This window comes from Muntiacus reevesi, chromosome 9 (assembly GCF_963930625.1).
Source record: "Muntiacus reevesi chromosome 9, mMunRee1.1, whole genome shotgun sequence".
Lineage (NCBI taxonomy): Eukaryota > Metazoa > Chordata > Mammalia > Artiodactyla > Cervidae > Muntiacus > Muntiacus reevesi.
In genome coordinates this window covers 37,807,109-37,832,570 of record NC_089257.1, presented here as the reverse complement: position 1 = coordinate 37,832,570, position 25,462 = coordinate 37,807,109, and the positions used below count along the sequence as shown (strand labels likewise).

Here is a 25,462-nt window from a genome sequence, read left to right as displayed (position 1 = left end):
AGCAGGTTGGACCTTATCCTGTGGACCACTACCCTAGAACGTAGTGAGTACAATATAGGGGGTTCAGAGAGTAAACTATATGGGCATAAGAAAAAAATTATTAAAATTTCTAGAGTTGTTATTTCATATATTAAAGTTTCACTACTCTTAACAATATATATATCAGTATAGTAGTACATGAAGATGACTCATACATGAATAAGTATTCACATGTTTAGAGAGTATGCTAATTTTTTTTATAATAATAGGAATGTAGAATTAAAATTAGGAGACCACTGTTACTGACAATGAGAAACCATCAGAAGTTTGACTATATGGTAGAACATGATTAAAAAACCGTCCTGGTATCTTACTAACACTAAGATGTTCTTGAGTGGTTACTGGAAAAGTCTATTTGGAGAATTCAGTGAGGAAAAGTATTAATTAGACTGAACATATTACCAGCTACTTTCACATCAGATCTCACATGGCAGTAATCCCAATAGTTATTTAGTGACTATGAAGTTACAGGTAAATATTCTGACTCTTAAGTTGTAACAGGGACCAAATTAAGCAGCATTTGCATCTTTCTTGAATTCACGTCCAAAGTGAGCTAGCCTGCTTCAGGATCATGATCTAGTTATTCTTTTTTAAAAAAATGTATTTATATTTATTTATTTGGCATGAAGAACTATAGACGGAGGTTCGTGACATTGTATAGGAGGCATGGATCAAGACATCCAAGAAAAAGAAATGCAAAAAGGCAAAATAGTTGTCTGAGGAGGCCTTACAAATAGCTGTTAAAAGAAGAGAAGTGAAAGGCAAAGGAGAAAAGGAAAGACATATCCATTTGAATGCAGAGTTCCAAAGAATAGTAAGGATAGATAAGAAAGCCTTCCTCAGTGATCAGTGGAAAGAAATAGGGGAAAACAACAGAATGGGGAAGATTAAAGATTTCTTCAAGAAAATTACAGATACCAAAGGAATATTTCATGCAAAGATGGGATCAATAAAGGACAGAAATGGTAGGGACCTAACAGAAGCAGAAGATATTAAGAGGTGACAAGAATACACAGAAGAACAATACAAAAAAGATCTTCATGACCCAGATAATCATGATGGAGTGATCACTCATCTAGAGCCAGACATGGTGGAATGTAAAGTCAAGTGGGCCTTAGGAAACATCACTACAAACAAAGCTAGTGGAGGTGATGGAATTCCAGCTGAGCTATTTCAAATCCTAAAAGATGATGCTATGAAAGTGCTGCACTCAATATGCCAGCAAACTTGGAAAACTCAGCAGTGGCCACAGGACTGGAAAAGGTCAGTTTTCATTCCAGTCCCAAAGAAAGGCAATGCCAAAGAATGCTCAAACTACCACACAATTGTAATCATTTCACACGTTAGCAAAGTAATGCTCAAAATTCTCCAAGTCAGGCTTCAACAGTATGTGAACCATGAACTTCCAGATGTTCAAGCTGGATTTAGAAAAGGGAGAGGAAACAGAGATCAAATAGGCAACATCCGCTGGATCATTGAAAAAGCAAGAGAGTTCTGGAAAAAACATCTATTTCTGCTTTATTGACTATGCCAAAGCCTTTGACTGTGTGGATCACAACAAACTGTGGAAAATTCTGAAAGAGATGACAATACCACACCACCTAACCAGCCTCCTGTGAAATCTGTATGCAGGTCAGGAAGCAACAGCTAGAACTGGACATGGAAGAACAGATTGGTTCCAAATCAGGAAAGGAGTACGTCAAGGCTGTATACTGTCACCCTGCTTGTTTAATGTATATGCAGAGTACATCGTGAGAAACCCTGGGCTGGAGGAAGCACAAGCTGGAATCAAGATTGCTGGAAGAAATATCAATAACCTGAAACATGCAGATGACACCACCCTATGGCAGAAAGCAAAGAACTAAAGAGCCTCTTGATGCAAGTGAAAGAGCAGAGTGAAAAAGTTGGCTTAAAGCTCAAGATTTAGAAAATGAAGATCATGGCATCTGGTCCCATCACTTCATGGCAAATAGATGGGGAAACAATGGAAATAGTGGCAGACTTTATTTTTTTCGAGCTCCAAAATAACTGCAGATGGTGACTGCAGCCATGAAATTAAAAGACGCTTGCTCCTTGGAAGAAAAGTTATGACCAACCTAGGCAGCATATTAAAAAGCAGAGACATTCCTTTGCCAACAAAGATCCGTCTAGTCAGAGCTGTGGTTTTTCCAGTAGTCATGTTTGGATGTGAGAGTTGGACTATAAAGAAAGTTGAGCACCAAAGAATTGATGCTTTTGAACTGCGGTGTAGGAGAAGACTCTTGAGAGTCCCTTGGACTGCAAGGGGATCCAACCAGTCCTTCCTAATGAAATCAATCCTGAATATTCATTGGAAGGACGGATGCTGAAGCTGAAACCCCAATACTCTGGCCACCTGATGTGAAGAACTGACTCATCTGAAAACACCCTGATGCTGGGAATGATTGAAGGTGGGAGAAGGGGACAACAGAGGATGAGATGGTTGGATGGCATCACCGACTCAATGTCCATGAGTTTGAGTACAATCCGGAAACTGGTGATGGATAGGGAAGTCTGGCGTGCTGTGGTTCATGGAGTCTCAGAGTTGGACACCACTGAGCGACTACACTGAACTGATTTATTTGGCTCTACCGGGTCTTAGTCGTGGCATATGGGCCCTTTATTTGCAGCATATGAACTCTTACTTGTGGCATACAGGATCCAGATCCCTGACAAGGGACTGAACCTGAGCCCCCTGGATTGGAAGCATGGAGTCTTAGCCATTGGATCACCAGGGAAGTCCCTAATTCTCCTTCTTAGCCGAGTACTTGTTATGTGCTGGAATAATGCTCTGTGGTGGAGGTACAGAGAAGAGTTCAGGCAGTGTGTGCATGCACAGGAATTCACAGCCTAGTGGAGGAAAACTCATGTCTGCAAGTCATGGAAACAGACTGCTATGTGCTGCAACATGGAGCTAGTAGACAAGGACAAAGCACCAACTCTATCAACATGTAGGGAGAGATGGAGGAAGGCTGCAAAGCCTTGACGAAAATGGAAGTTTGTTTAGAGGACAAAATAAGGAAGAACGTCCAAAGTAGAGAGAAGAATGAGCAATGCAGGCAAGAGAGGGCCATGCTGTTTATACAGAGAAATAGTATTTCGGGCAGAGAAAACAGCAAGGCAAAGGCCCTGAGAGGAAGAAGAGTAAGTGTGCAAAAGCAATGAAAAAGCCAGTGGCTGGAGTGAAGTGAGCAGAGCCGCAACTACCAGGAGGAGAGGAGGTCATAAAGAAAACGGAGTCAGATCATGTGGGGTCTCACAGCCATTTAAAAGGCTCTGGCTTTTACTTAAATGAGACGGAAAGGCATTTTAAGTGGGTTTTAAGTAGATGTGTGTCAAGATCTATCTAAGTTTTAATAAGCTCACTGGCTTCTGTACTGAGAACAGACTAAAGGGGAATGAGCCAGAAAAACTGAAGGTGGTACTCAGACTAGACATGAGACTACAGAGGATCTGTAATAGTGACTGGTCTTGGCATGGTTGGAGGGCATAGGTTCTGACCTTGGGTTAAGGGGTGAGTAGGGTAGAGGGCTTCCCTAGTGGCTCAGATGGTAATCTGCCTACAACGGGGGAGGTCTGGGTTCGATCCCCAGGTCGGGAGGATCTCCTGGAGAAAGGAATGGCAACCCACTCCAGTATTCTTGCCTGGAGAATCCCATGGACAGAGGACCCTGGTGGGCTACGGTCTATGGGGTTGTAAAGAGCCGGACATGACTTATGCGACACTATATTAGCAGAAGCAGGGTAGAGGACAAACTGCTGGACAAGGTCAAGGAACTAAGCTGCTAATAACAGTTAAAACAGCAACATTTGCAAGTGGTTTATTCACTTATATTCCTACGTGCTTTCTTAAGAGAAAAAGAAAAGAGCAGAACTGTGGTTAATAAACTGAAGATTGTACCCAAGGAAGTTATATGTTATCTGAGCATCACAAATTATGTGGACTGCAAGTGGAGAAAGGTTTGGTTTGAGAATTGCTTTTCTAAGGTGAACTTACTTGGCTGCTGCTTGCAAACCACAGGCTCTGATAATCTGGACTGAGATGGAGACAGTTCGGGCAGCGAGAACTCCCTCTGCTGTCCTTGGAGTACGCCTGTACCTTAGGCCCACATCCAGTAAACCTGAAGAATGAGGGTGAAAGGAAAAATCAAAAGGTTGTTTGAAATAATCTTCTGTTCTACCAAACCCTAAGTCCTAATCAGGAAGGAAGGAAGGGATTAAACACTATAATCCTAACGAACAGTAAGGGGCCTCAGCAGTGAAACAATCTGTCTATGGTCAGAATCACATTATATTATTGTACTTTAGGATTAATAAAGCAGAATAGAAGTCACAATTTTCACTTTATATCTATGAAAACTATGGTCCAGAGATTCAACTGCTTGGCAAAAATCACATAACTAACAGACATAATGTAATCCTAGTTAATTTATAGAATTGAAATGGACTCTAATCTTGGTTTTTTAAAATCTTTAAAAGGTTTTTACACTCACACATTTCTATCACCCTCCTGAAACACCTTCACAAGCCATCTTTTAATAAAAATTCTCCTGGACTTCCCTGGTATTCCCGTGGCTGGGAATCTACTTGTCAATGCAGGGGACATGAGTCTGATCCCTGGTCCAGGAAGATGCCCCATGCTGCAGGGCAACTAAGCCCAAGTGCTATAACTACTGAGCCCATGTGCCCTAGAGCCTAGGCTCTGCAACAAGAGGGCCCACACACCTTAACAAAGAGTAGCCCCCACTTGCTGAAACTAGAGAAAAAGTCCACATAGTAATGAAGACCCAGTGCAGTCAAAAATAAAAATAAACACTGTTTTAAAATTACTTAGTTTTGGCTGCACTGGGTCTCAGGTGCTGCATGTGGACTTTCCCTAGTTGCAGAGAGTGGGGGCTCCTCTCAGTTACGGTGCGCAGGCGCCTCACTGCGGTGGCTTCCCTTGCTGAGCAGCACAGGCTCTAGGTTCAAGGGCTTTAGCAGTTGCAGCATGTGGGCCCAGCAGTCCCGGCTCTTGAGCTCTACTTGCTCTGCAGCATGTGGAATCTTCCTGGACCAGGGATCAAACCCACAGCCCCTGCACCAGCAGGTGGGTTCTTATCTACTGTGCCACCAGAGAAGTTCCCAGGGAAAGTTTTACGGACAACAGAACAAGCTGATTAGTGAGGGTCAGGAGGAACAACTCAATCTTAATCTAACAAGATAAAGCCTTTTGTTTGGGCAGATCCTCTCCAGTAAGAGGGAAGAGTAACTTGATTTATGAGGCTCATTCTAGTTATTCATGATGTATCTGGAGGATAGGTCATCTTACTGGAACCAAGAGGACAGAATTCAAAACTCCAGCTCTAACTAATCCCTTTTAACTTTAAATCCTGACTCTCTCTTCCCTCACAGTGAATTTCCAGTTCATGCTATTTTCTCCCAATCCTACATCATGTTGCCTTGGAATAATAATTCTCTGAGTATACCTACATAATACTTGGGATTTGTGTCATGAGGGCTTGTCAAATGCTACTGAAGTTAAAGGCGAGATGAGACAAGCAACATTTATGTACATAGTCTACATAACTATGAATTTTCTAAAATTATATTCAAAATTTGCAGTATGTATTCTACTCATTTTCTAAGAGAAGGTGCCTCAGTTTTTATCAAATTCTTAAAAGGGTAAATACCACAAAATGTGAAGAATCACTAATTTAGAGAGAAAAGGGATATTCACATATACTGCCTTTGAAAGGGAAAGGTAAATGTCTTAAATTACCTGATGATTGGTTCCTCACTTCTTTCCTATTCTCAAGCCTAGGGGTTAAAGGGAGATTAAAGGTCTGTATGCCCCCATCCTCACGGTGCTGCATGGTTACCAAGGCACAGATCCTCGATAATGGCAAGGTTCCTTTGGCAACCATCTGGTCTCTCACATTAGGATAATAGTATCTGTAAGCCACAAAAATACAAGCTGTCAGTTGAAAGAATTAGGTGGACGAATGATTCAGTCTGTCCCAGGGGTAAGCTTTCAGTATCTAGTTTTCTTTGGAGCCTGATTGTTCTGTATTTGTGGTATGCAGCTGTGGTTGTGTCTGACTAGATTTATTGCCCATAACCTGCAGAAAGAACTGCATAAATTATACTCTGTGTTCAAGACAAAGCCCAGCTTCTCACAGGTTTTCTGTTGAGGAATCAGCATCTGGCTTTGCCCTTTGGGAGTAGCCGCTCCTGACAACATTCATCCTGCGGCACAGGTGGTTCTGTGCTGTGAGTGGAATTATTATTTCACAAAGGCTAGTCTTTCGGTGATGGGAAAAACAGATTACAATAAATGAGTCTAGAAGTGGAGAGACCAGTTAGGAGGGCATTACAATAGCTGAGGCATGATATAGTGAGGGCCTGAACAATGTAAGGCAAAAAGAGAAGCAGAAGAAAGGTGACTAATACATGTTAAGTGACAGTAGGAGATAAAAACGAAAACTTCTCTTCCAAATGTAAGTAGTGGTTAGAAGCAAGAGATACAAACTGCTCCCTAAAGCCTAATAATTTAACGGATTATGGTAAAAGCCGGATAAGAGTCACTACCAAGCTTTTAAATAATATTAAACAGGGCAGAAGGGGTCACTTTGCTTACTTACAATTCAACCAGGGCTAATTAAGTGAAGGATGTTCTATGACTATGCACTTCTTTCCTAGGCACAGGAATGGATTGTCCATACTGTACCTGCACCAGATTTCAAACTGGACTCCACCTCCAGGGACAAGCCCGTATGCAGAGAAGGCACTGAGCAGGAGCCTTTGCACTGGAACTTCAGCTGGCAACAGGAGAGAGTGACGGTGTTCACTGTTAAAGACAGGGTCTGGAACACAGAGTGTGGTTGCAGATCTGAAAGGCCTCAGGGTGATTCCTTTGGAAAAGATAAGAAGTTCAGAGTAATTCAACACATCATCAAGTGTCTTAAATGTAGTAAGAGAGAATGTTAATATCCAGTAATATTCAATTTTACCCTCACAATAGACTGTAGCCCGCCAGTCTGTCCATGGAATTCTCCAGGCAAGAATACTGGAGTGGGTAGCCATTCCCTCCTCCAGGGGAAAAGAAAGCAGGTTATTTCTCCTGCTACAGATGAGAGTACGGATACCTTGAGGTTACACAGTCAATCCAAAGATCTTAGAGCTAGCAGGTCACAGACTTGGAACCAGAATCTGTATCTTCTGACTGCATTACTCCTACTAAGGTCCATTTCCCTAGTAGCTGTGGTCTCCTAAAGTGTCATGATAATACAGAAGAGATTCCTTTGTTGGTGGACAGTGTGTGAGAGCTCCAGCACTTTATTTTCTTTACTTTCTTACCAGCACTTATTACTCTATTTAAAAACTACATATATAGCCATCTCAGCGAGTATGAAGTGGTACCTTGTGACTGTTTTGATCTTTATCTCCCAAGTGACTAATAATGTTAACCATCTTTTCACGTGCTTATTAGCCATTTCTATATAGAGAAGTGTCTATTCAGATCCTTTGCCCGTTTTTAAATTGGGTTGTCTTTTTATTACTGATTTGTTAAGAGTGCTTTATATATCCTGGGTACAAGTCCATTATTTGAATCTCAAAACCAATCCTGGCAGCACTTTCAGTTACTTAAGGACATGCTCAGAATAACAGAAAATTTGAGTCACCCAACTTGCTCATTCCCAGCTGCAATCAAACAAGGTGACACTTCGTCCTCTTGTTTGAGCTCTCAGAGATGACCAGAGGATAGACGCAGTAAGGGACAGTACAATGTACTGCAAGAGCTCTACATTAAGGCCAGCTGGACAGGGTTTAAATGCCAACCTTGGCACTTGTTAGTGGGCTGGCCGCAGTCACTAACACTCTGAACCTTGCTTTCTCTTCTGTAAAATAAAGACACTAGAATCTACTATGGTAAGTTGCTTTAGGATTTAAGATTATGATCTATGTGAGATATGTATATGTACATATTTCCCTTAGAAACAATGGTTCAGTATTCTCTTAATTTAGCACTCTTGATGACCTTACAGAATATAATTATGATGGATAATGAGAATCAACTGTATGTTAATAGATAAGAGTGAATAGGCTTGTAAATGATGTTACATGAGACAAAATGTAAATGATTGATGGATTGAGGTAAAGGGTATACAGGAATTCTTTGTACTATTTTTGCAACTTTTCCATAAATCTGAAATCAAATCAAAATAAAATGTTAAACAATTTAAGAAAAGCAAAAACTCAGGGTATCTCCTGCATTGCTCAGGTAAGACTAGAAATACTGAGGAACACAAGACTTACTCAGGAAGGAAAATCTCTGAGTATATTCAATAAAGGAGCCACACAAGAATGACAAGGTCTAATCTCCCAAACCTACCATTTTCAAGGAACTCAGGTCCTTTCAGCACATTGGACTGTGAGTCTTGAACTGGAAAGTAGTACTGGACATAACAATCTGCTTCTCCCCAGACTGTGGCCTGAAGAGGGGTGAGCCCTTTAACCTTGTCTACAAGGAGTTCAAAGTGGTGCTCCGTCAATCCATTTCCATGGTCCTCTGCCTATGAAATGAAACAGAGATGCCGGTGAGCTTTAAAGAGTAATTTGTATAGTGTTCACATTTATTATCTGTACAGTCTGAGAAGAGATGAAGAAATAAGCAGATACTTAATATTCATTGTGTATAAATCTCACAACTGCTCACTGTAATCAGATCAGGGAGCATTTACTCTAGACTGTGAGACTTGGTCAATATTAGGAAATCCATAAATGTAATCCAGTGCACTAATAGAAGGAAAAAAGTAACTACCTCAATAAAGGCTGAAAGGGTATTTGATAAAATTTAATCAGATGTTTCTGATTCTTCGTATGCTTAGAAGGCTATTTCCTTAACAGGATAAAGAACACATATTTGAAGCAGCTAAGTATTAATTATGTTAATTATTCTTTTTAATGACGCTAGGAGTAACACAGAGTGTTTATTAGAGGAGAGGTAGTAAATATACTGTTACTGAAGGTACTTCTAATAACAATAATGTATTTATTACTTATTCTGAGCCTTGCACTTATTAATATTAATTTGACATGTATAGCCAGTGACAGTGGAACCAGGGTCTGAACTCAGGTAGAGTGACTCCACAGCCAGTGTTCTTTTCCTCAATTCCAGACAGCCTCAGCAGACACTAGCTAAGTGATTATTAGGAATACTCACCAAAGGGGAATTCAGGATTCAGATAAGGGTCAGACCATATGATTTTTATGTGTTTAAGTGTCTAACTACTAATCCAAAATATGTGGAACAGAGATCGCATTAAGTGTTTGCCTTGGCATCTAGAAGCATCTGTCAGCGACAGCTGTTCAAAAAAGTTCCTTAGGGAAACAGAAAATTTGTACTTTGATTCTCTAGAGAAGAGTACAGGCAAAAAAAAAAAAGCCCCTCAGAATTATAGCAGCTTCTTAATATAACCATGCAGTATTACAGTAATTCAGTTCTGCAGACACTGGACTGGATAAGAGACACTGAGTGCAGAAGCAGAAACAACTGTATTTATGTTCCAAATAGGAAAACGAGGACGTCAGGGCTGTGTATTGTCACCCTGCTTATTTAACTTATATGCAGAGTACATCATGAGAAATGCTGGGCTGGAGGAAGCATAAGCTGGAATCAAGATTGCTACGAGAAATATCAATAACCTGAGATATGCAGATGATACCACCCTATGGCAGAAGGCGAAGAACTAAAGAGCCTCTTGATGAAAGTGAAAGAGAGTGAAAAAGTTGGCTTAAAGCTCAAGATTTAGAAAATGAAGATCATGGCATCTGGTCCCATCACTTTATGGCAAATAGATGGGGAGACAATGGAAACAGTGGCAGACTTTATTTTTTTGGGCTCCAAAATCACTGCAAATGGTGACTGCAGCCATGAAATTAAAAGATGCTTGCTCCTTGGAAGAAAAGTTATGACCAACCTAGAGAGCATATTAAAAAACAGAGACATTCCTTTGCCAACAAAGATCTGTCTAGTCAGAGCTGTGGTTTTTCCAGTAGTTATGTATGGATGTGAGAGTTGGACTATAAAGAAAGTTGAGCACCGAAGAATTGTTGCTTTTGAACTGCGGTGTTGGAGAAGACTCTTGACACTCCCTTGAAGAGCAAGAGAATCCAAACAGTCCTTCCTAAAGGAAATCAATCCTGCATATTCATTGGAAGGACTGATGCTGAAGCTGAAACTCCAATACTTTGGCCACCTGATGTGAAGAACTGACTCACTGGAAAAGACCCTGATGCTGGGAAAGACTGAAGGTGGGAGGAGAAGGGGACAACAGAGGATGAGATGGTTGGATGGCATCACCGACTTAATGGACACGAATTTGCATAAGCTCCGGGAGTTGGTGATAGACAGGGAAGTCTGGCGTGCTGCAGTCCATGGGGTTGCAAAGAATCAGACACGACTGACTGACTGAACTGAAATGAACCTTTTAAGGACTTCTTTTGTGTTCACGGTAACATTTTTTAACCTCTGGCATGAAATTTAACAAAATCTAAGTTTACATTGCAATGTGAGCATGATGTAACACCTAAAAAAGACTTGGGAATGTTAAACAGATGAGCTTTATTTGTGCTTTTATGTCATTTTTAAATTAACTCCCCTCACTATTATCTACTGATAGACATAAATATAAAACATAAAAAGTTCAGAGTTCATAACAAATAAACAATAGCCTACTAATAGATATTTTCCTAATAGTTCTTTCTCTGCTAGAGGCAATCAATTTGTCATTTAGATTCAGATTAAAAAACATAACATAAAAAAAAAAAAAAAAAAAAAAAAAAAAAAACATAACATACAGTGGAGACTGAGATTTGGCTATTCTAGTAAAGACTTCAAATGTAAGATACAGGAGGACAAGATATAGTGGACTTAAGAGTCAGAAGACCTGCGTCTGAACACCAATTCTCCCATTTTCAGCTACGTGACCCTGGATGAGTAATATAAACTCTAATTCTATTTCATTACCTAAAAAATAGAATGACAATGACCTACCTCATGTATAAGGGAATAAACACAATAAAGTATGTCAATGTGCTTTCTTAACTGAACAACTGTACAAAACAAATTACTTTTAAGTTATGAGTAGAAAAATTAAGAATGTCACTTGAAAACTTTGCAACATGGATTTGGTCAAGAAACAGAATATTTTGCCGGTTTACATTTAGGATCACTCTTCACCCCATCCCCATTTTCTCCCCCAGATTACCTTTTCTTTTTTTCACTGAGACTATTTTTTTTTTAGGGCAGATTTAGGTTCACTCCAATTATCAAAGCATCACCTTGTAAGCCTTAAAATAAGATTATGTTTTTTCTAAACAATCAAGTGTTTGGTCACTACCATAGCAACAGATGCTACAGACGGCTGGTCCAGGAAATGGGCTGGCCTCGGGTTGAAGGGAGTAACTGTTCCTTCTTTATTCTTTAATCTTTGTAGTGCTATTATCTGATCTGAAGAGCCCATAGCTAAAAAGACCCGAAGACTCCCATTTTGGTGGCCTGAGAACACGTCAATCACAGGCATGTAGCTGTCGACAGCAACAACTGGATACCGAGCGTCAAGCAGCAGGCGAGAAACCTTGGGATCTCTAAAGAGAGAGAAATTGTGTATGAGCAAATAACAGTCATCAATCACGTCATAGAGCTGCTTCATCTCTTACTTGTTTTCTCAGTTTGTTAAAAATGGACCTACAACTAGAAAAGTAATGGTGGTTCGAAAAAATAGGATTCTATCCATAATCCATCAAGTAAAAATGACAGGCAGATAAGCTCCAAATGCAGCAATTTGAGGGGGAAGGGATGTGTCTAACTTATCTCTGTATCATCATGGCCCCAAGGGTTGCTGAAAAGAATATTTTAGAGGCAGGCAGTGGTCAACTAGAAAAAGTATATACATTTTGGAGTCCAGCAGATAAGTTTTGAGTAATATTACAATAATATCTGCTAATTTACTGTGTACTTACTATGTCATAAGCACTTTAGTTTCTTTACTCCTTCTAACATGGCAAAGGTTGCTATTCTTCACTATTCACAGATAAGAAAAAAGTCTAAATGCTCTTCATTACCATGCTGAATCTTACATCTGCCTCTTACTTGCTGTATGACTAAGTAATCAGTATAACTTTTGAAAGTGTTTCCACATCTGTAAACTGTAGGTAAGAAAACCTGCATCAGAGGGCTGCTGTTAGGGCTAAACTGGGATAACTGATACAAAATGCCAACATGATAAGTGCTTAGTAACTGATAGCTATTACTGCTCTACACACTCAGCAATGAAAGGGGTCTAAGGAAATGAAAAAGAAAGGGGAATATCAGACCAGTCTAATACCACAACAAAAAAGGGGAAAAAGCTGAACGCCTTCAGCTGAGAACGACATCCATTATTCCAGCAGAACTCCTTAGCCTGACCAGGCTTCCCAATGTTACCATCATGTAAGTACTAGACTGTTCAATGGAGGCTCATTCCTTTATTTTCTCGCTGGATCCTCACAATTGCTCCAAGAGGGAGGTAGGATATCTGTCATCACCCTCATTTTACAGATGATAAAAAGAAAGCCAGAAAGGCTGATATCTCCAAGTTAAATGATAAGCTTCCTCATTTGTAAAATGGGGATATGATAATACTTCCTGGGGTTATAGAAAGGCTCATGTGAGACACTGCCCACAATAGTGCCCTTTGCAAAGTGTAAGGTGCAGCATTTAACACAGAACCATTAGAAGGTTGTTAGGAAAGAGGTCAGTTCTAGAATAATTAAAAATCAGTACCTTGAAACAAAAACTGAACAGTTTGTACTGAGGATGGAAATGATTTTCAGATAAATCAATATCCCATCTAAGTTTGAGTAGTGATAAATGAGGTACAGCAATCAAATCTGAAGGTCTAAAAGACAATGCTCACTATAGAAATCTTATAAATGGTTGATGCAAACAATACTAACTAAAGTTTGTGACAGAGATAAACCCTCAGTTCTGTGAGGTGATAAACTTTGGCAGCTGAGCTCCTTGGTGAGGGGAGTGGACTAGAGAGCCAGATTTCTGGGTTCTAATCCTGGTTCCACTACTTTAATACATATTACAAATTATTTAACTTTCCTGTGCCTCTGTTACCTCATTTGTAAACAGGGGAAATAAAATTTACCTGCCTCAGAGGACTGTTGTGAGGATTAAAGGACTTGATGTATGTAAGGTTCTTACCATAGGGCCTGAAACATGGAAAGCAGTATCTGTATGATTGCTATAACCTAGGAGAAAGAGCAGCAAATGTAGTGAAATTGAGAAAAATCCTCCAAGGAATTATTGGGCTGGATATGTTTGCAAACTGCAAATACTCCTATTCAAGTTCATACAAAGTTAAAAATGTAAAAAAGAATACTTCAAAAGGTCCTATTTACTTGAATGACATGTAAAACTGATGGAGGGGGAGTTTCACCAGCCCGAGAAGCTTGTCCTGTCCTGGGCTCCGCACCTTGTTCCAAGTTTCAATTATCATCACATTGTTCTTAAGCCTTTCCAGACATTTGGAAGACAGAGAAACAGGAATCACCTGGGGAGAGGGACAACCAAAAACAAAACAAAACAAAACCCCACATCTGAGACAAAGTATTAACTCATACTTTTATTCAACAAGCATTTATGAAAAGCCTATTTGCCATGCACAGTGCTAGGAGCTGAAAACATCAAAATAAAACCCACTCTGTATCCTCAGTCTCAAGCCATAGCCTTGTTTAGAGACAAACACATAAAGGCCAAATACGAAGCAGCATGAATTATCTGATGACAAAGCTCATCTAAATAGGGCTTCTGGGGCACAGGTGGGAAAAGAGGATATTTAGAAAACTGCAGGGAGTTGAGCAGAGCTGGACTATCTAGTGTGCAGAGAAGAGGACACTGGAGAAGTACAGGCAGGGTCTTATAGTCCAAATTAGGATGTGAATTCTAGCCTGAAGGTTATGGGGAATCACTGAAATATTTTAAGCAGGGGAGTAAAATATTCAGCTTAGTGTTTTAGAAAGATCATGACTGTTGGTACACAGAGGAAGGAATGGACAAGGAGAGACAAACAGGTAGGACAGTTGGAGAGCTATTTGGAACAGGAACGAGGGCCTGAGTGAAAGCGGTGGCAATGGAGGAGAGAGAAGTTATTCCAGAGATAATTAAGTTTGTAGCATCTACTGGACTTTGTAAGTCATTATGTAAGAAAGACTCAAGGTCAACTTCTAGGTTCTGCTTGGGTTTCTAAGTGAATTATAACATGAATTAGGGCAGAGAGGAGGAAGAGGAACAGACTTGGAAGGGAAAATAAATTCAAATTTGAATACATCTGAATTACTTTTCCATTTACACAACTTTATTGAATACCTGCAATTTGCCAGGGGATGTGTTAGGTGCCAAGAGGAAAGGGCTCTTGAGAGATCTAGGTGGTGATGACCAAAAGGCAGTTAGACACAGAGATCTGGACCTAGAGGGAAATGCCTGGCCTACAAAGAAGTGTGGATTTGGAAGTCATCTTCACATAAATGAAGCTATGGGAGTAGATGAGGCGACCATGGGGAAAAGAGGGTTGGTTTGGAGAATGCTAAGCATATAGTAATGAACAGGGATACTAATAATTAAAAGTAGGAGAAAGGGAGAAGTGCTGGGGTCACAATCCTTTTCCTAGTTTTCCTACTAGCTCAATGACAGAAAAAGAACAGTTGTTGAATCAGAAGGAAAATAAGAGGAGAGAATCACAAAAACCAAGGGAGGAAACAATTTAAATAGCAGCATCAAATTCTACTGAGAAATCAAGTAAGATGAGTATTTAAATCAGCAGAGAAATAAATGAGTCTAAAGGAAAAATAAATAATAAGAGACTGGAAACAGAAAAGAAAAAAGTTTAACTGATCAAAGTCCTAGAGGAAACAAAGAAATAGAACTAAGAATTCAGGGAAAAGAAATAGCAGGAAACCATATAAACAGAACAGAAAGAAAGAAAGACACAAAATGTTTAAAAATGTTGGCAATGTCTTTTCTTCCTCCCATCCAATACTGGGACTGGATCTGCACACCAGATAATTATAAAAGTCCCCCCAGTCTGAACATTCTCTATTTCCTTTACAATGTAATTATGATCTGGGAAACATTTCTCTTCCCTCCCCAACTCCCATCTTCATCCTTAATGCATATGTAACATTAAGACATGTACAAAGTTACCTGAGAAAAGTTAAAGACTGGTTTTGTTGTGCCCCATGCAATGACAGATCTGGTGACTTCTTCTGTGCTGAAGAGTTTGCAATTTAAATAAACATTACTTGATGATTGTTTCTCAGATTCTCCAGTAATGAAATCTTTTCCATCTGGCACCATCAATAGCACATGCAATAGCAAAGCACTCTCTTCTGTTGACCCATTCATCTCATTTACCAAATCATGAGAGGCTGGTGCTGCCATGAAGGTTGAAGAATTTGGTATGTAAGGGCTAGATGACTTTGGGGTGGGGAGCATCAAATTTTGCATTTTATTTACAGTTTCTTCATGACTTTGATTTAGGATCTGTGGGTTTTTGGTACAAGTAACATCTTGAATAGTTTCTGGCAGTGTCTTATCTGGATTTGTAAGAGCACTAAGTGGGGTATGTTGGGTGTTGCTACTCAACTTTGTATTGACACCAGTGAAATCCTTGTTATCTAAAACAAGCTCCACAGTTACCTAGAAAACATAAAAGGAAGAAAGTTAATAGGGATATCTTCTGGAATCGGAATCAGAATTTTGGAGCTAGAAGCAGCATCAGATTGTTAGGATATAAATTAATTCATACTCAAATATCGCAATAGTAAGAACACTAATAGACTGCTTTACCTTATCAGGGTTAAAAAAAGCTAAGCAGATAATTCATCAATAACACAAGATGAGCCTACAACACCATCTTGTGCCAGAAAAAAAGGGAAGTGCTCAGAAAAGAATGGAGACATTAAAAAAAAAAAAAAGAATGGAGACATACTGAAAGGACAGAATTCAGTGGAAGGGGCTCCCACTGGACAAATATAGGACAATCTGAGTTTCAAAATGAATAATAGCAGTAGTGGGTTATAAGCTTTTGAATGTCAGAATCCATGAGTCCATACAACTGTCAACAAATAAGGGAGAAGGTTCAACTTTTCTGTGTAGAATGAAGATTAATAAATGCACAGGGAGTGGGGGAGTCAATGGTGACGTTAGAAAACCATATAAAACCATATCCTTCCAATTATCACAGTAGTAAGTCATTCAGATAAACCCCAAATGGAGGACACTGTACAAAGTAACTGACTTTACTTTTTTTTTAAGCATAATTAAGATTTATACAATCTTCACACAACAGTAGGTTACAAATTCTATTCATGTTCTCCCATAGACTATAAATTAGGCGACACTGGAACATATCCAGGGACATAAAACAAGGTGCAAAAATTTCATGGTCTAAAGGTAGTGAAATCAAACAGAATCTGTTCTCTTATCACTGTGTCATTATATTAGAAATCAATAGCAAAAAATATCTGAAAATAACCCACATATTTTCAAGTGTAATGTGACACTTAGCAAGAGATATCTTTGACTTAGGCATCAAAAGCCTCATCAAAAGTAATAAAGTATCTTTATTACTGGGGGAAAAAAAAACCCCAAAACTATACAGAGGGTGATTGCAGAGAAGAAAGCATTTAAATGAGAAATTAATATCAAAATGAGAAATTATTATTAACGATACTTTAAACAAAAGCCCATTATTTGGAAACGAAATTTCCACTTTTAAAGGCTGGGTGTATCTAAGAAGCCATAACAAGGAAAATCAGATGGCCTTACTTTCAAAAACAGTAAAGTACTAAAAGACAAAGAAGAGCAGCACAACTGTTTCAGACTAAAGGAAATTAGAGAGATACAACATTTAAATGCAACAGATGCTTGGTTCTTGAGTCTGAAATACACACCCAAGTAGTATTTCTAACACAGTTTCACTTATTAATGACTGTTAATGACCTAGAATCAAACCCTACCTATTTGCTATGCAAATAAGACCATTATGTAAATTGAGGTTAGTTAATTGTTTAAAGGTTCTTCCCTTCTTCGGCATCAGTTACCCTATCTTACATATCATGTAAGACATGCAAGGTCTCTTACATATTATATGAATAAAGGTAATAAACAAAATTTAATTCATTATAAATAAATGTAGCAGATGATCCTGGGCTGGAAAAAAATGCTACAAAGGGAAGTATTGGTATAGCTGGTGAAATCTGAGTATGGACTATAGATAGAATATAGTATTGCTGTTAAACTGATCTTTATTACTGTACAGTATTATGTATGATTCTGCCTTTGTTATTAGGAAGTGAAGCGAAAGTTGTTCAATTGTGTCCAACTCCTTGCAACCTCATGGACTATACAGTCCATGGAATTCTCTAGGACAGAATACTGGAGTGGGTAGCCATTCCCTTCTCCAGGAGATCTTCCCAACCCAGGGATCGAACCCACCCCCCCCCGCAATGTGGGAGGAGTCTTTACCAGCTAGCCACCAGGCAAGCCCAAGAATAACAATCTTCCTAATTGTTATTAGGAAAAACACACAGAATTCAGGGAGAAAGGTTTAATGTCTGTAACATAGTCTCAAATAGTTCAGAAAGAAATTGTGTATGTGTACAGAGACAGAGAGTGGGGAAGGAGACAAAAAGAGAGAGAGAGAAGAGGTGGATAATTATAAAGCAAACATGAAGAATAATTGCTGAGTTCAGGTAATAAGGGTATATGAGTTCTCTGTACTATTTTTGCAATTTTTCTCTAAGTTTGAAATTATTTTTCAAAGCTTAAAAATGTTAAAAAGTAAAAGAGGATGTGGGATAAATGAAGAATGAAAATGGTCACTATTTTATGAGACTGAATTACTAGAGACAATGGGGACTTGTTGTACCTTTTATTTGAAATCCACAGCAAAATTCTTTTCCTCTATTGAATATAGACAGCAATCTATCTAGAACAGTACTTCTCTCAACAAAGCCAGGATAGAAACAATTTCTAGTCCATCAGTTCTATTTATTACTCCTTTCTGATTGTAAATCTTACAGTCCAGAATGGACTAAGAAAGCAAAAAAATAAGACTTTGGTAGGGGAAGAATAATGTTATATTGATTTTTTTCAATGATAAGTGAAACAAGTCTTTAAACAGTATTTATTACTAAGAAGGCCAGAAGGAGGGCTGAGAGGGCTTCCAAGGAGAAGAAGCACGAAAATCAAGAACAAAAGCATGAATGCATAAGCCAGCATGACACCTTGGCAATTCTTTACATAGTTTGACACGGCTATTGGTAGGGAAGCTGCAAGAGAGATAGCTGCAGTGGTCTGCTGGGGTCATACGATGGGCCCGTTTATCCTGTGGGTGATAAGGAGCCATGGACATGTTTTATGCACGGCTGTGATGATTTCAAAAGCCCACCAGGACCACAGGACAAAGCTATATTGAAGCCACACATTCAAATTCTTCCACCTAATGGGAATGTAAGTTGCTGCAGCCACTGTGGAAAACTGTATGGGGGTGTCTCAAGAAATTAAAAATAGAACTGTCATACGATCCAGCAATTTCACTCCTGGATACATATATGAAAGAAACAAAAACACTAATTTGAAAAAATACATCCACCCCAATGATACCAGCATTATTTACAATTACTAAGATATGAATTAAACCTAAGTATCCAACACAGATGAATGAATAATGAAGATGGTGTATATACAATGCAATACTACTCAATCACAAGAAAGAATAAAAATCTTGCCATTTGCAAAAACATGGGTGGTCTTGGAGGGTATTATGCTAAGGGAAATAAGTCAGACAGAGAAAGACAAATACTGTATCACTTATATGTAGACTCTAAAAATGCAACAAACTTGTGAATATAACAAAAAAGAGAGACTCACAGATGCAGAGAACAAATTAGTGGTGGGGAGAGAGATGGGGCAAAAACAAAACAGAGGCAGCAGATCAAGAGGCACAAACTACTATGTACAATGTAAAATAAGCAACAAGGATATATTGTGTAGTTCAGGGAATATAGTCAATATTTTATAATAACTATAAATGGAATATAACCTTTAAAACTCATGAATCACTATACTGTACACCCATAACTTATACTGCACATCAGCTATACTTCAATTAAAGAAATGATTAGGGTAAGCTCTAAAAAAAAAAATTTCTTCCACCTAAGAAACTGATGCTTCTGAATAAAAGGAAAGAACTCTCGCTCTGACGAATTACATTCAGCATGCAGACACAAACTCATTCACTTCTCTCCTTGTTCACTACTCTAATCCTAACCATCAATCAATTCTTCTCTGGATGCAGTAGATTCCCTATTTTCCCTCCTGTACCCTACAATATTCTCCACAGGGCCATCTTTTAAAATATAAATCAGGTATTACTTTTATGTTTGTTTCAATATTCTTCTTGGCTCTTAAGATAAAATTAAGACCTTTACTCTTACTACAAAGTTTGAACAATATGACTCCTGCCTGTCTAGCCAATCTCCCATTTGGCTCACTGTTGTGTGGCAACATTCTGACCCCTGATGAAGTCAAGCCCATTCTCACTTTAGGGTCTTCGCATGTGCCATTCTTTTCTCTGGAATGATCTTCCTCGGTGGTCTCTTCCTCTCATTCTTCAATTATCACCTAAATGTCTCCTCCTTGGAGACATCTTTCCATTTTCTATTTCCTCCCAGGTACTTACTGTCATTATGTGTGTGCACGCTAACTTGCTTCAGTTGGGTTCGACTCTTTGCAACCCCATAGACTGTAGCCCGCCATGCTCCTCTGTCCATGAGATTCTCCAGGCAAGAATACTGGAGTGGGTTGCCATGCCCTCCTCCAGGGTATCACACAGCACACCCTTTAGCTCCTTCGGAGAACTTGTGTTAACTTATTTTAATATAAGCTGCAAAAGTTAAGATGCTGGTCTTCTACACTGCTACGTTCTCAGGCCCAGCCAGTAACACATGCTCCATTAATACTTGACTCCCTGAATGTGTATATACCCACCTTGATGGGGCCAAGAGGAGTCTGACCTTTCTCCTGCTGTACTGGAAGCTGGTCACTGAAACAAAGCAGCTCAGACAGCATGACAGCTCGTAAAGGAAGTGATGCGGAACCAATGACTTCCGGCTGAGAAAAGAAGGAAAGAAAAAGTCTGGGTTAAATTAAACAGGAGCCACAGGGACTAAAAATGACAACATATGATGACTTATAAAGGAATCCATGCTTTATGAAGTCAATAGCTTAATTATTTGACTGAAGTGGGAGCCCATATTCTGACCTTGTAGTCTCCCTTTTGGGTTTCACCACCTCTCTGTGAAAGATTAGAAAGGGTTTCAGGAGTCAGAAAGAAGTTAGGAGATTATTTTTTTCTCTTTTTAAGAGTTAGTTCTTACAAAAAATGTTTAATTTCACTCTTAAAAATAAAAAGTGCAATTAAGATGATACAAATGTTTGTCATTAAAACTAAGAAAACTATAAAATATACCCAATACTGTCAAGGTTATGGAGAAAGAGAGGCTGTCATGTGCCTAAAGTTGGGAATATAAACTGGCAGCATTACTTCTGAAAGCAAATTTAGCAAAAAATAGTAAAAAGCTTTTAATATTCATATTCTTTGGCCCAGTAATTTCACTTCTGGAAATTTATACTGAATAATAATACTTAATAATTTTATATGCAAATGTATATTTTAAAAGTTACAATGAGAAATGATTAAATGTTCAATAATCAGGAATTATTCATTATACCACATTCCTAGAATGGAATACACAGCTGCTACAATAATTTTTACTAAAATTTGAAATAATATGAACAATTTTTGTTATGTTTATGAGAAATAGGGTATTAAGTTATATACATATAGTAAAACCTTCACATATTTATAAAATTATGTGGAAGAATAAATACATATTTTTGAAAAAAAGAATAAAAATCCTTAAGACAATGTTAAATTAAAAAAAGGATAAAAGTTACATATAAAATTATCCTAATACTGTCAAAGATTTATACATATACTGTATTCATTTGAAAAAGATAAAAATGACATACATAAATATTAACAACAGCTATTTCTTGGTGAAGAAATTATAGGTGATTTTTGTGTTTTAAAGATATTTTTCTATTAAAAACATAATTCTTTTATAATTAGAAAAAGCCATTAACTACTGATTCAATGCAAATACACTGAAATGCTTATAAAGGTGTCTTGAGGTTGTGAAATTATGTTTTTCCTTCTCCTCCTATTTTGCTGTATTGAACCTAACCCTAACCCTATATTATTTAAATGAACCTATATTATTTAAATCCCCTGAAAATACAAACAAAAAGAAAACAAGATGCATTCTTCATGCTATCCATATCAAAGAGGTCAAATATTATAAAAACCACTCTTTTAATTGAAGGAAGTAACAACTGCCCATGACATAATTAATTTTTGTTGTACCAATTGCAAGTGGATTTTATAAAGCTGGAATTAGCTGATAAAACTGCTATCCACAATATATTATTTTGGATATGGGATGGATACCTTATATATTCTGTCTGAAAAAAGAAAGTAGAGCCTCAAATTAAGGCTGCTATTCTGTATCAATCCAAATAGTCAACTCTCCATAGCAGGGAGCATAGCAAAGAGCTTAAGAACTTAGGATCTATAAAGACTTGGGATAGAGTCCTGGCTTTGTCTTTTATTAGCTTTATTATTAGGGCGAGCTTAGACCTAAGTTATTTCACTAAATCTCAGTTTTTTCATCAAATTGAAGATAGCAGGTACCTAATTCACAGACTTGTTTTAATGATTAAATTTGATAATATCCATTCAGAGCCTTTAGCATAATATCTAGCTTATGATAAATACTAAACAGAAATTTAAAATTATAATAATAGACAATAAATCATAAGTATTACTAGTGTTTGAGCCTGCAGAAATTTCTAGTTGAAGATACAAATACAATTTTAAGTATGCTCCAAATCCCTGGTGTGACTAAATGGTAAGGCAAAAGTCATAATCACTTGGAAGTACCTTTTTCTGTGGGGTTTTCTTTGTGTAAATTTGGAAAGTAAGACTGGAATTCCACCAGTGTTTGATCATTGGGCCACCAAACTGTACTGGAAACACAGATCTTTGCTGGAATTTCACCACTGTAAGGAGAACCAGACACGTAAGCACATGTCACACCATCCAACTAGAGCCATTTCACCAATTCATGCCTTGATACCACCCACCTCTCTTTCAAATCTAACTAAAATCTCTTCTAGAAATCCAGTCAGTGTAATTTCACAGAAGTGTTAGGGTTATAGGACTTTGACTCTGTGCCTCCCACCGTGATTAGTCACTTCAAGCAGTCAGCTGAGAAGCTGACTGAGGGGAAGGGAGCCGTGGAAGCCCTGGCAGCAGTCCCGGCCCACATTTCGGCGCTAGGTCTTTGTGTGCTATGTAGACCCGTGCTCCTTAACTGAGATGTGGGCTTTGTGACCATGATCGTGTGGTGCTCAATGGAAATGCCAAACATTCATTATGCTTGGAAAGAACTTAAAGAGCAACTGGATGAGGATATTGATTCCAAAGTAAAGGGAATGGTCTTTCTCAAAGGAAAGCAGGGTGTTTGCTTTGATATCCCCACTGCATCAGTAACAGAAGTACAGGAAAAGTGGCATGATTCACGGTGCTGGCAGCTTTCTGCGGCCATGGAGCAACCAGAGCTGGAAGGACCACGGGAAGAATATCACAACTTCTGAGGACAGCGGGAAGGCAACTGAGGCTTCAGGGGACAGCATGAGGGCAACCGAGGTGTCAGGGAACAGCAGAAAAGAAGTAGAAGCTTCAGAGGACAGTGAGCAGGAGGTGGCTACACAAGTAACAGATTCCAAAACAAAGGCCAGAAGCAGAGTTTTAATAAAGCATTCAGACAGTACTTTGAAGGAGAGGATTTATTTGGCAAAAACAGAACAATGTGCAGCAGCATGGAACTGATCATTATTTTTCATACAAAGTTAAAAGCACATTGTATTTCCTTCCTGACCACCTTCCTAGTCCCCATCTCTTTAAGAGAGATAAGCTTCATCTAAATTATTTCATATGATTGATAACAGCCATTTACAACTTTATTGTTATTTTTATCTTGGGTATTACTTTGGAAAAGGTGTACAAATTCATTACATATTCTAATGTATTGCCTACAGATTATAAAGTAAAGTCAAGGATATATCGGAGAAGGAAATGGCAACCCACTCCAGTACTCTTGCCTGAAAAATCCCATGGATGGAGAAGCCTGGTAGGCTATAGTCCATGGGGTTGCTAAGAGTTAGCATGAATGAGTGACTTCATTTCACTTTTCACTTTCGTGCACTAGAGAGGGAAATGGCAACCCACTCCAGTATTTTTGCCTGGAGAATCCCAGGGACAGAGGAGCCTGGTGGGCTGCCGTCTATGGGGTCGCACAGAATCGGACATGACTGACTCGACTTAGCAGTGGCAGCAAGGATATATCTGCTGATACTTAAAAAAATTTTTTTAATTGAAGGTAATTGTTTTACAGAATTTTGTTGTTTTCTATCAAATCTCAACATGAATCAGCCATTTTAAGTTGACCTGTCTTTATACTTAGAAATGTCTCTTAATAGTAGACTTCCCTGGTGGCTTAGATGGTAAACAATCTGCCTGCAATGCAGTAGACCCATGTTTGATCCCTGGATTGGAAATATTCCCTGGAGAAGGAATGGCAGCCCACTCCAGTATTCTTGCCTGGAGAATTCCATGGAGAGAGGAGCCTGGCGGGCTACAGCCCATGGGGTCACAAAGAGTCGGACACAACTGAGTGACTATCCTCTACAGGACTGAAATAACAAAGACAAAGAGAAAATCCTGGGTACAGTACAGAGAAGATAAGGAGGGCTACGTTGCTCTGCTTTGCTATGAGAAATCATCAGTGTCAAGCATATGAACACTGGATATGTAAAGAGACATACCATACGCTTCACTGGGTGTAAGGTATGGCTTAGTGTTTTAAAAGACAAGTTGATAGGTAGTATAATGAAAGAAGGGAGATGGCTGGACAGTGAGGGATAAATGAAGAGAAGAACTGAATCAAAAGCTATAATAATGAAAATGAGTTTATTTTCTGACTGAAGACTAGGGGACTCCTCTTGTCACACTTGGACAAGTGTGATGTTTGTTTGCAGTGTTGGGCAGAGTAGAGTCTGTTTTTTAGATAGAAAGGAAAAGGTTTCTGCTGTAATAGCAAGTGTGAATGAGATAAAATGATGGTAGTATCTGAGTCTGTGTTCCCTGCTATGGGGCTTTAACAGGTTTTTTAAAACAGGAATGTGGGGTAGAATCATTTGATATATGAGTAAGTTCTGTTATTTACTAAAGAACCACTTCAGCCACAATTTATCACCTGTAAAACGATCTTCCAGTTCATTCACTTCTAGACCCTTAAAATGGATCTGAAGAACCCACACAAAAATGCCCAGATACAGGGCATCCACTATCTCTAATATTCATTCAAACAGCCCACTTGATCTACTGATCTCTATCCTTGCCATCTTAATTCTTGACTCTATTTATTTCTCTTGGTACTCATGGACAGGATCTGGGCCTTGTTATTTGGATCCATCCACAGGAACTGTTAACAAAAGGTCTGGTCCCAGCAAACCCACACTCACTAGACCAGTTTCCCTGCTTCTCCCACCATGGAAAGAGAAGTAAGACAATACCTGCACCTCATTGGTGTGCTGAGAGGACCAACTGAGGTAACAGATGAAAAAGCACTTTAAAACTTTAAAACACTATGAAACCTTTAAAACACTATAAAATCTCTTTTATAAAAAGAACTTTATATCAACCTGGTGCTACTCGGATTTCTCCTTACTACTTTAAGTATGTCTTGGCACTGTTATTTTATTTCTTACATAATTCTGCTTCTTAAGCTCATTATTAAACTAAAAGTGAGTTAAGGCAATAATGAAAGGAGAAATTCATGTAAACAAATTGCTAGCAATATCCCTAAAAGACTTTTTCTTTTAAAAGAGCTGAAGGAGACACTGAAAATATCTTGTCCATTGCATGTCATTATTGAGAGCGGCCCACAGATGGAAAGGCCATTGTGTCCAGGGTCACAGAATTAACTGTCTGGTATAACTAGAGTTAGAACTCTTCCAATTCTTGATTTGATGCTTATTCCATATGTCCCATATTATCCTTCTCAGAATGACAAAAGGAATACTCAGTCTCTGTGGCCAACAATAATAATGCATGAGAAGCAATACAGATTAAGTACACACAATTTGGAATCAAAAAAGTTCTAGGTGCAAATTCTAATTCAA

The 25,462-nt window shown here is 38.6% G+C and overlaps 1 protein-coding gene across 5 annotated transcripts in view; it reads right to left on the bottom strand.

Moving 5' to 3' along the window:
* The window catches only part of C2CD3 (C2 domain containing 3 centriole elongation regulator), a 118,586-nt gene that overhangs the window by 57,627 nt on the left and 35,497 nt on the right, over window positions 1–25,462 (bottom strand). For all 5 annotated transcript variants that reach the window (XM_065945599.1, XM_065945600.1, XM_065945596.1 and 2 more), the window contains exons 12-20: window positions 22,158–22,276; window positions 20,144–20,266; window positions 15,293–15,787; window positions 13,492–13,643; window positions 11,442–11,688; window positions 8,432–8,612; window positions 6,767–6,950; window positions 5,819–5,991; window positions 4,055–4,178 (exon numbers count right to left, since the gene is read on the bottom strand). In XM_065945599.1, the coding sequence (XP_065801671.1) occupies window positions 4,055–4,178; window positions 5,819–5,991; window positions 6,767–6,950; window positions 8,432–8,612; window positions 11,442–11,688; window positions 13,492–13,643; window positions 15,293–15,787; window positions 20,144–20,266; window positions 22,158–22,276 (1,798 nt within the window). The remainder of the gene's footprint in view (window positions 1–4,054; window positions 4,179–5,818; window positions 5,992–6,766; window positions 6,951–8,431; window positions 8,613–11,441; window positions 11,689–13,491; window positions 13,644–15,292; window positions 15,788–20,143; window positions 20,267–22,157; window positions 22,277–25,462) is intronic.